The sequence below is a fragment of the Ylistrum balloti genome, unplaced genomic scaffold (genome assembly GCF_031769215.1).
Source record: "Ylistrum balloti isolate Yb309-2 unplaced genomic scaffold, AGI_CSIRO_Ybal_v1 Utg370142, whole genome shotgun sequence".
Classification (NCBI taxonomy): Eukaryota; Metazoa; Mollusca; class Bivalvia; order Pectinida; family Pectinidae; genus Ylistrum; species Ylistrum balloti.
The window spans coordinates 343,903-355,966 of NW_026782148.1; the positions used below are offsets into that span (position 1 = coordinate 343,903).

Genomic DNA, 12,064 nt, shown 5'->3' on the forward strand with positions numbered 1-12,064 from the left:
TTGTTTTACTTCTTCCTTTGTATCTGAATTTATATCTTCTCTTGAAAAAATAAAACCAAACAGACCAAAATCTACAATATCGACCACAAACTTCAAGCTAGCCATTTACATATCGTCAAATTTCTCAACCTAATTAATCCAAATGGCATCGTTATATCCTGTAAAAACATAACTATTTATCAAGATGGAATTTCGTATATTTATTAAATAAAGTTATACACCAATTTATTTATAACATGCAGTCAAAATGATGTGTCAACTTCATTTAATTAACGAGAAACGCACACGTATTCGAGATGTGAACAGCGACACTGAATGTTCATAGTCAGGACTATAAAGTTATAGTTGTAATACCACAGTCCATTTTCCTGTTTTTGTTCACTGACCTCTGAAGTAGATAAACCTTTTCCGGAGGTGGCAGCAATGCAGGCAATCTCAGTGAAGAGGAATGAGGAATGTAAAAAGAAAAAAAAATTGGACGCGGTACAGGTTTCAGCACATGCGCGGGAAATACACAACATTTGCTCCTCCCACGTCAATGGAAGATTGTGTTCCTCGTCAGTCTATTCTTTGTTTCTCTTCTTGGTTGAATCAATGACCAACATTTCATGGTCTTAACATGGTGTCTTGTGTGGTCTTACAAAAAATGAATATGTATGTATATATGTGCATATTTTCATAGCATCTAGCATTGAGTCAGTCGGCCACTGTACTCCGGGATTCTGGGTCTAAGGCACATTCGTCGTGAGGACGCTAAATGTCACAACACCGTGTTTACATGGTGTTTCAATGGGAACAAACTAACTGTAATCCTTGTGATCGTACATCTCGCACAATTATATATTTCCGAAAAAGTGGCGATCGCCTTCTTCAAAGATAATCATTCTGTATGAGGTCGAAAGAATTAATTATATAAGTGAAAGAAAACAGCAAGTTTGCGTGGGTAACTCTAAATCCTCTATTAAATCTTCTAATGCGGGTGTTCCACAAGGCTCAGTACTTGGTCCCCTATTATTTATTTTATATATTAATGATTTAACCGATAATCTTCAGAGTTTCTCAAAATTATTTGCCGATGACACTTCTTTATTATACTCGAACCCATCCCCTTACAACGTTGAAACTGTAATAAATGATGATTTAGAACAAATTCAAAATTGGGCGAGAAAGTGGCTAGTAAAGTTTAATCCAACTAAAACAGAAGCATTACTTATCCATAATTCCGAATTAGACTACGCGATAGATATAAAATTTGATAATGTTAGTGTGAATTTTGTAGATAATCATAAGCATTTGGGGGTAACATTTGACCAGAATTGTAAATGGACAAGTCATATTGAGGACATTTGTAAAAAAGTATCTAAGCAGATTAGTATCTTGCGAAAACTTAAATTTATTCTAGGTAGACAAACATTGTATAGAATATATAATTCTTATATTATTCCACTATTAGAATATTGCTGTGAGGTATGGGATGGATGTACTCTCGGTGACGCAGACAAATTAGAAAAACTTAAATTAGAGGCTGCTCGTGTGATTACGGGGTTACCATCTTATACGAGCAGAGATTCCTTATATTCTGAATGTGGGTTAGAACCACTTTGCTTTAGACGCTCTAGAAGGAAATTGCAGCTTTTTTATAAAATCAAAAATAACTTAACACCTGATTATTTATCCACTCTTCTTCCCCCCTTAGTCTCAGAAAATTCACCCTATAACCTTCGAAATGCCAATAATTACTCCATACCAAACTACCGTCTACAACTCACAAAATCTTCTTTCTTTCCCTCTACTATTCATCTTTGGAATCAGTTAGACCACGATATCCGACAAAGTGAAACATATTCGGTCTTTAAACACTCTCTCCGTAAAAACACAGACATTCGAATTCCGCCCTATTTTCTTATTGGTGATAGAAAAACTAACATCCTGCATGCCAGATTACGTAACAGATCCAGTACTTTAAATAATGACTTGTTTCATGCTAACTTAATTAATTATAAACACTGTCAATGTGGACACTATATCGAAGATGCTCATCACTTCTTTTTTGTATGTAATAATTATGCCTACCAACGCCTACAACTTTATCGTGAGCTTAATGATTTCATTCCACTAGACCTCCACCTTCTATTATTTGGAAACTCCGAGCTGACTAACCAGGAAAACGAAACTATATGCCAATCCACCCAAAGATTTATTATAAATACAAACCGGTTTTAAATTATACTCTATAGTAAATTATAATCGTTCCTTCCCAACTCGGGTGACAATCGGTTGAGATATGTTATTTCCAGAAGGATCAGCATGGACCAAGGAGAAGGACATCGGTGGCACGGTTTTTGATAGACATTGACAAGTTGAACGCTAGGAAGAGTGGAATAGTATAAAGAATGTGATTGTCACCTGGGTTGGGTTAGACCATATCGCTATTGTTCCTTTTTCACTACATTTGTAGATGTACTCTCTCTCTCTCTCTCTCTCTTTCTCCCCCCTCTCTCTCTTTCTCCCCCCCCCCTCTCTCTCTCTCTCTCTCTCTCTCTCTCTCTCTGTATATATAATTGTATCTTGTAAATTTCGAATAGGTCATCTTTTGCATTTATATGTGTCTGTTATTTATCTTGGAACGGGCTTTATATAAGTTTGTAAACTTGTGCCCAATCCATTTGTATATACAATTTATGCAATAAAATATGTTTAAATCAAAAAAAGAAAGAATCGCAACTACTTCAAGTATTTGAGCATTGTCTTTCCAGACGGGTTGTACTAGATACGACTTGGCCATTTTTATGGGAATGAAAATGCTGAAAAAGATCTGTGACTTAGTGATGATGACAATGTAATTGTTAATCAGAGGTTTAGGGATAGGTTAGACCTGTTGCGAGGTGCAGCGTTTTTCTGTGTCCAGCGTTTTTTTGTGTATATGCCCCCTGTCTTCTGCCTGGTGAGACAAAGTATTGCCAACAAGGACCGCCAGTATACAGAGTCAAGCTATAGATATATAAACAAAGTTACCATGGTCAATTGAAACAGTGGAAACAGTATATATATTTACAACAAACATAAGCAATAAACGATAACATTTTTTCATTACATTTATTCACCAAACAAATACCATGTTTTTTGTCTTCCATACATTGTGTGACTTTCACATAAATTCACAAAACACAATAGTACTTTTAAAGCCTTTTGTTGGCTATATGTTACAGCACACACACATACCTAATAACTCTTCGCGTCAGGCGTCATCAGAGCTTTATTCCTCTATCTTTTTAATGCAATGTATACGTGTATATAAGCAAAAATATACGAGTATTTTAGGGGAGAAGCATATCAGAGAATTTGATGATCCATTTGAACATGGAGTCCAAATCAAACAATATATTAATGCGAATGGCATACGACGACCCTTTTGTATGTTGTTCAGTGAGGTAGCCACCAACTACTACAGGGAGAGCCCGTCTCAAAATGTAAGCATTTACTATCAATTTATCAAAAGCATCAGAGGACCTACAAATCGTTGCTGAAGTCTTTGTTTAAGTATTGCCGAAAAACAACACAGTTAAATGATACACATTAATAAACCGAGACGTATTGATCTGAGTTATACTCTTACCTTTGTAGAATACGGGGGAAATGCATCTATTACACAAGGTCGTGAAAATTGTTTACTTTGTTAAAACAGTTTTAATTGACTTAAGATTAACAATACGGATGGTAACGAAATGTTAGAAAAGTCGGTAATTAATGGTGTTTGTTCATACTTTAAACACTCATAAAATTCGGATTCTAAATAGTCAGATAGCAAGAGAAAGCCAGTAAATACTTGTACAATTGAACCTGAATGTATAAGTTGTATATATTGTATGTAGATCAAATTACAAATAAATTGGTCAAATTTAGGTAATACATTTATATGACAAGGCACGCACAGATTGGGTACATATTTAATGTTATTGATTAGCAGTGTCTCGTTAAACCTAAAAATAAGAACATACACGATTTTTACATAAAAGGTATTGATGATTAAGAAACTGAACTTACATGTGTATATATGTAACGAAAAATGCAATCATAAACTAGCAAAATCACCGAATTCGCACGAGATATTGCAATGTATCGGTATGTGCGAGTAGCCTCCCTTACAATCGAGAACGTATTCTAGAGCTACCTTATACATGGGACATTCTCTCTGTTAATAATCAATTTTTGAACGAAATTTACAATTACGTAGACATGATGGGAAGACTCAAACATTAAAAAAGAATAAACAAGCGAACACAAACAAATGTTATATAATTATATTGCAGAAGATTCGTCATATATACATGTAACTATATAGTGAAAGTCTCCCATGTATACACACACGTCATGACAATGGAGTATTATAAACGAAAGCATACTTTATATATATTCCTTTTTACGAGCTTCAAAACCAATCAAATTCCTCAGTTTATGAAGACTTAAAACAATAAATAGTTTTTTTTTATTATTTTTTTTTTTTTTTTTTTTGTAAATTCAGGATGAAGTAATTTTTTATAAAGCGTTACTCGGTATGTTTACAGCTTACTTACACTCATCGTCCTCTTGAGAATACATTTTTAAAAAGATCTATTCATATCTCTAACATCAGTGACGAACATTCGCCTAAGGTGGCAGCGTATCAAAGTTTTACTGTTAAACAAAGACAAATCTTACATTACACTACAATAAATAAAGTACAACAGACAATCGTGTATAAAAAAAATCATAGTTAAAAAACTATTCGAGGAGATCGGATTATGGTAGAACATCATTCACATCACTAGTACTTACTATCTATCACCGGCTAGTGATCTGGCTGTCTCGTGATCTCACCACACGTGTCACTTTCTAGTTTCGATAAATATGTAAATCACCATATTGTTTCTGTACTATTGCGCAATCATTCCTCTCGTAAACTTGTTTACTGATATTTTTTTCAACTTTGTCCCTGTCTTACATCACATGTATTATACGTTAATATCGAGATTCACGTGACAGACCGTGTTGTATTAGTTGTGAAAAATGGTATAAGGTATATTGTGTTAATTAAGTTGGTTGTCTTGACAAAGCCAGAGAATCCGTGCTTAGCCATAATAATATTATGGTAATTGTATATTCTAGCTCCCAACTTCAAGTTCTTTGATCTATACAATGATTTCTTTAATTTCTTTAATTGAACAAAAGACACACAAATGAGCAGCACCTTTAAATACAGCTTTAGAGTTACATAAGTCGAGCCAAGCAATTTCATACAGCTGCTACCCTGGGTTAGATATTTTTGTCGCATTCCACTGACGTACGTTTTCATAGTTCTACTGTAATGATATAAAAAGAGACATTTCTGATTTCTGAACACCAGCCACATAGATTTCTCTCTGCCAGCCCAAAGGGAAATTTATCTTAACATATATGATTTTAATCTAAGATTTTTTTTTCAAGAAAAGGAAGACCGCGTGAACATGACATTAAAAAATTGTAGTGACATTTTAAAAATCATTCAGGAGAGCGAAGGCAAAACTTTCAATTCACTCAGCCCAAGATGAATTCCATTTTTTTCATTTATTCCTTAACCAATGAGCCAGAGCAGAGAAATTTGCTTAGATTAATATATTTCTTTACATACTGAGTAATCTTGAGATTTTCTAAACATTTTTTTTCATTATCTATATTATATATTTGATGATATATTTGAGTAATTCTATAATTTCACCTGCCCGTTCATCCATCAAATTACTACGACATTTATGAATACGCTAATAAAATAACGTTTGAAATTGAAATGTCATGGTATTATAATAAAATGTCATACAGCTTTTGTTGACACCATCATTCTTTTGGAATCTTGACCTATGAAAACTTACAGTTCCATATGACAAACTAAACTGGGTATTTATTTAGCGAGCGCTTCAGATATTGATCATTGTTAGAATACCAAGATATATCAAAGGTTTTATCTATTATTTATTTCAGGACCAACATGTCTCTCTGAAAAAAATATTTGGTTTGATCCTAGTTAGGTCCACGGTGTCTTCCATTACGCTGTCTGTAACCATATCTCCCTCCGCCATAGCCTCGTCCTCCCTGCGTACATTCGCCTGCAAATACAATCAAAGTTCTGAAAGTATTAAAAGCTATTGCGAGCAACGGAGATTTTTTGTGGATCAAAATTTATGATCCAATTCTTATGTGCTAATGTCAGTGAAATTCTGCGACTGATTGTTAAGTTGTACATAATATTGTATCAAGGTAGTCCATATCTCACCTCTTTATTCCCAGTACTCTCTTTCCTACTTTCTTCTCTTATAATAAATATTCTAGCGGAGGCATTGAAATAAATAAATGACCTCTGTTACGCATGTATATATATATATATATAAAGAGAGAGAGAGAGAGAGAGAGAGAGAGAGAGAGAGAGAGAGAGAGAGAGAGAGAGAGAGAGAGAGAGAGAGAGGAGAGAGAGAGAGAGAGAGAGAGAGAGAGAGAGAGAGAGAGAGAGAGAGAGAGAGAGAGAGAGAGAGAGAGAGAGAGAGAGAGAGAGAATGAATTACTTAACAACATGACAAAGAAATATATTTCTCTGTGTATACGATACACAAAGTTTTTATCTTTTTAAATTATATATATATAGACGTGTGCTAATAATATCGAATATTTTCGAATCTTCAACTGGAGTATACGTAGAATGTAGCCTTCAGTCGTTATTAAAAAAAACTCAAGGAATTCAATTCTCAAAATTTCTGAAGACATGAAGTTTATATGATTTTACTGCTGAATTGAAATTTGGATTCATAGTTTTAACTACTATAGAGTCACAGGTATCCACATCGTTTTGTTAAGATTGCTGACACAGATATAAAATGTATGGAACTTATTACTACGGTGTCATTGTATGTAAATTTCAAAAAGTGACACTCTGTCATAAAAATGTTCTACACTTGTTCAATCATATCCCGTTTTATATATAAAAAAGTGAGTTCACAACCAGCTGTGTTCTAATCTGGTATCAGGTGATGTACATATACAGTTGCATATAGCCAGTTTGAAACCCTTCGATGTGGATTTCCCACTATTTTAGATATCTTAAAAAAGTTTGAGATGCTGAGGTTTTTTTTCTATGACGTTATATGGTGTTTAAAACAGAACATTTCACTGTCAGTTAAGGACATCACTAAATCCAGAATTTTAACTATTATTTGTGCCTTTTAGTAGATTTATGTTTGTCTCACATAGTACTACCGAGTAACGTATTTCTGCATTAGATTGATTAGTTCTTGCGAAGTGTACCGTAAATTTACTTTTTTTGGGGTAAATATTGAATTTTTAAAAATCGCGATGCGCATATGCATTAGAACATAACATTTTTGGAAGATCATTATCAGACTGTTAAAAGATCCTGGAAGATTCATAGCTACAGAAAATCAGGATATTTCCATTACTTTATCGTGATTTTATTTTACCGAATACTCATGAACTTGGAAGGCTTTTAAAAGCTTACCCTAAACACTTTCAAGTGACTGTTGGTGCGAAATGGAAAATGAGTTTTGTTGAAAAAATAAACAGCACATTTTCAAGCCAACTGTGACTATAAATTTGGAAAAAAGCCATAAAATATTTCAACATTTTCAGCTACAACATAATTCCCAAACCGCTACTGTAACGATTGTATTAAGCAAACGGGAGGGGTTTGGCAGTATACTTTGTATGCACAAAGAAAATTTCAAATTAAAAAGTGAGTTTTGATGTAAGAAATGTTAAGTTAAAACATGATAAATTTCCAAAGAAAAATCCAACAGAATTTTAAATGTTCATTAAATAGGTATAACACTGATCTTAGAACTCTTAGGCGTATATATATACCAAATAAGTAAGTCGGGATGTACAGACGTAATAGAGCCTGTCAATGTAACATAGTCTTACAGGTACATACATCTTGGCAACATTTCCTCAGCAGAATCGTAAGACCGCGATAAAAGTGGTTATGTAGGAGAACAGAACATTTTTGATATATTCTAGGTTTACAGACGAAGTCGTGTACCACAGGCTAATAATTCTGTTTACTTAAGGGTTGTAATGTTTTTCGAAACACTGAACGTAAGCTGAAGAAAATTCACCGGCAAATCAAACACTGTGATAAACAATGTTTGATTCCAAACCATTCAGATTGCTCATCATGGTTGTTGTGAGTGTTGGATAATGTTGCTTGATTGTTTAAACCATGGTAGCAACATTGTTGTATATATTAAGTAGTATGATCATGTCGAATCGTCCTCCATTTTAAGTTGGTACATTGTCGCGGATAACACAGTTCAGACTTTTCATATAATTTCGATATTTTCTTCATCTAATAGATCTGAAAAAGAACATTTGAGGTAAATTATGTTTTATATTTGCGGATGCGCATTATTCTTACAGTTACAATTGAATGACCGAGACCATTTCGCTTTAGACCTCTTGTCTTTCCTCCCTTTGTATAAGTGTGTTTAGACTCGTCCAAAATGACGCTTCAAGGGACACTTTGATCAGTTCCTAAAATGCAACATATCCATACTGGGTATGAGAACCGGTAGGTGTTTCTGGTGTGATTTGGTGTAAACATCCCCGACTACCCCAAAAATCATTACGACAGGTCCAGCAAGACGCTTTGATTTCTGATGCCTAGGCGTACGCAGACATCAAGTGCCCGGTTGAACAAGGCTAAATAGTATGCTAATGAATATATCTATAAGAGCAAACTATTTGTTAAACTTTTAATATTGATGTTGAGAAACTTTAACAGAAATGTGTATTAGTGTTTATAGATCAGTTAGAATGATATGGTTTCATTAAAAAAATATTTACACCTCCCATGTTAAAATCTGTGGCAAAATTGCTATATTTGATGAAGAAGCGACCATGGTCACCGGTACAGGTAGTCGTACTTTGAAAACATATCTAAAGTGACAGAAATAAGCGATTGTGTTACCACAATAACATGCCACCAGTTGACAAGTTTACTGTAATAGTCTTGATATGTCTCGTCTCGATATTCCACAACCTCTCACAAAACAGTTGTATATAAGTACAAGAACCATTATTGTTGTATGGCAGCGGTATAACAGACCAAGGAACTCGTTTTACCAGAATGCTGTATGATAAATGACATTTATGTTTTAAAACACGACTATAACATTTCAGATTGAGATGTTTTGTACAGAACCCATGATGTTTATAGTGTAGAAAGTAGAAACTTCAACAGGAGCAACAGGGTGAGTAACTCTTTGTTTGCGGTGCCGCACTACATTTGATTGTTAAAGGTAAATGGTAAATTGTCATAGTCCGATCCACTCAGAATTTCATTTTAAGTTCAAATCGAACCATAAAGGAAGCCAAATGTTGAAAAGAACATTCAATATTGAAACGCCCCTTAAATTACATACATAAAGTAGAAACTTTTGTCAACAGAAGTTCTCACAAAACACCCACCCTTTAATCATAGCATCTACTAATGAGACGTTTGTAAGCAGATGCTAACTGCACTTTGTAGAGCAGAATTTACTGAAATAGGACAAACTGTTGTTCAATGCAACTTAAGTTGATTTCGTTATGATCAAACATTTTACTTACAGTCCGCCATTCGCTCTTCTAGAAGTGAGATCTGCTCGCTGAGAGAATTGATCATATAGCCGACATCGTTATATGGCTGTTCGTACGGGTCGGTTGTGGTGGTGGTGGTAGGCGTTGGTGTTGTAGTCGTCGTGGAAGTGGTCGTTGATGCGGATGTGGTTATTGTACTGGGTGTAGATGGCACCGTACGCGTTCCGATGGTTGCCTGTTTCACTTCCGCCACAATGTCGATGGCCTGTTCATATCGACCTTCCAGAAGAGTCAGATTGCCCCGCAGATCATCCTGTTGATGTAATTACGTTATTAAAGTAATAATGCCCTTTCGGAATCGGATTTTTAAAACGTTACTCGCATTTTCTTTAAAAAAAATATGTTTTAAACATAATCATGCAAAAAAGATGTAAGTGAAGAGTAAAACCTGATTGTCATGAATAATGGGAATAACACTTAAGCGGTTAAGTGTCCACCCTGAGACCGCAAGGTCCATAGAACGAGCCCAAGCGAGGACAGGGCATATTTTTTAGTACTCATTCCTATTACAAATTTGGTGCCGTGACCAGGATCTCTGAATCGATTTGGGAGGGTGTTGTGTTAATATTGTTATGCATTAAAGTTGTCTGGGGAGAAGCCAATTTTCTCGTCCCCGTTTACAAATGCATCCTTGTAACCGATGTGGAAGCAATTGTGTCATTAATTGAAAGGATGAATGCAATAACCTGAAGTGCGTAGTCTAACAAAAAAAGACATGCAAATATTGCCGAAACCTCGACAAGTCTCTTCGTTTAATCTATATTTCCAAATTTAAAAAAAGAATAAAGCTTATCCATATGGACAATCCTCTTTCTATATTATAATTATGATAACACATTGATGCCATTTGGAAGTTGCAAATTTACAAAGTGCAAATAGACACAAAACGCCACTATAAAATTGGTGCAATATATGTCGACTTTATCAGTGTGTGTTTGTGTGAGCAGGGAACGGTTAAGGCATAAAATAAAAATATTATTTTCAACAATACACTATAAAAAGAGACATTATCAATGACACAGGTATATCAAATGTTACCCGCGTGCTGTTGATGATCTCAATGCCTAATGAAACCCGTTTTAGAACCTAGATTTAATGACTAACAGTATCTGAAATCGATCCTCCAACATAACAATTTTATAATGATAAGTGATTATAGGCATACATATAAAAGACGCTACAATGCAAATTTTTTTAATTTAACATCCTTTATGGTGTTATTTATTGGGTGAGAAATAATGCGAAAATCCGGAATACCTTTACATAACACAGAACAATGCACTAGGAAACAGTCTGCATACTTCTTATGTTCAAATATTCATATATACAACACCTTGGCTTTTCTGTAAATTGTGAGTGAAGAGACGGTGCGTTACCTTCTCCTTTTCAACGAAAATTATCCTGGTCTGTAGATCGTTGACTTTATTCATCATTTCTTCAAATGCTGGGTTACACAGAGGACAAACTGGAATATAACGACACTGCTTCTTAGTTAAGCAAGAGGTTATCGTGTGACATGGAACTATTGTTCGGCAAGAAGGTGCTTACACATATATAAGGTAATAAATTGCATTATCTGCTTCTCGAGCGTTTTGACCGCCGCCGCTGGCGATAACGACAACAAAAACAACATATACAACATATATCAACATGGCCTATGACAGGATCAATACAAAGCAGGAAATGTTATAGCAACTGTTGTTCTGTACGGAGATGAACATTGCATTCAATGTATTTTCATAATTCTCAAACGTAATATAGTAAGTCGTTAATGCACTTTTGACCACACGTTTCTACTCACAAGCGCAGTTTCTTCCTTCTGTTAATCGAAAGCCGTCGTAACAAGAACATTCATAGTTTCCGTAAGTATTTTTACACAGGTGTTGACAGGTGTGTGTTTTCATCAGACACTCATCCACATCTATAGAAGGGAGAAACATGGATAACAAGCCAGATTCGTGAATAAAAATGCAAAGAAATGCTGGAAAGTATTTTTTTCAACGTAGTACGATTACTTCAATAACTTGTTTCTTATGTTTCAGTAAGTTGATTGAAGTCACTATCCTTTATATCATCCGCTATAGAAATGTATCTCTAATAACCATTTATCGAGGCAAGACTCACTAATGACATGTCTTCCGCTTGCTAGGCTTAGTTTAATGGTACCATAGACATGTACAGCCGGATATAACCTTCAGCATCATGTAATACTGTACGTACTCAGAAGGCCAGATGACTTTTCCATCTGTGCCAGTATTGAAGCCTCGGTCAATACTTCATTACATTTTACAGATTCTGATTGTCAAGCTCCCTAAATCTTTTCTTTCTCTTGAATGCTTTTTCACGTCTGTTCGATAACACGAACCAAGAAAATCTAGGTGAAAGGCGAGTTGTGAATAACTTTATT

The 12,064-nt window shown here is 34.8% G+C and overlaps 1 protein-coding gene across 1 annotated transcript in view; it reads right to left on the bottom strand.

The window, feature by feature from the left end:
- Positions 1 to 3,079: 3,079 nt before the first annotated feature.
- LOC132550758 (epidermal growth factor-like protein 8) overlaps positions 3,080 to 12,064 on the bottom strand; it is a 45,419-nt gene continuing 36,434 nt past the window's right edge. Inside the window, exons 5-8 of the mRNA XM_060214851.1 lie at positions 11,459 to 11,578; positions 11,034 to 11,122; positions 9,628 to 9,910; positions 3,080 to 6,119 (exon numbers count right to left, since the gene is read on the bottom strand). Of these exons, the coding sequence (XP_060070834.1) occupies positions 6,034 to 6,119; positions 9,628 to 9,910; positions 11,034 to 11,122; positions 11,459 to 11,578 (578 nt within the window). The 3' untranslated portion in view covers positions 3,080 to 6,033. The remainder of the gene's footprint in view (positions 6,120 to 9,627; positions 9,911 to 11,033; positions 11,123 to 11,458; positions 11,579 to 12,064) is intronic.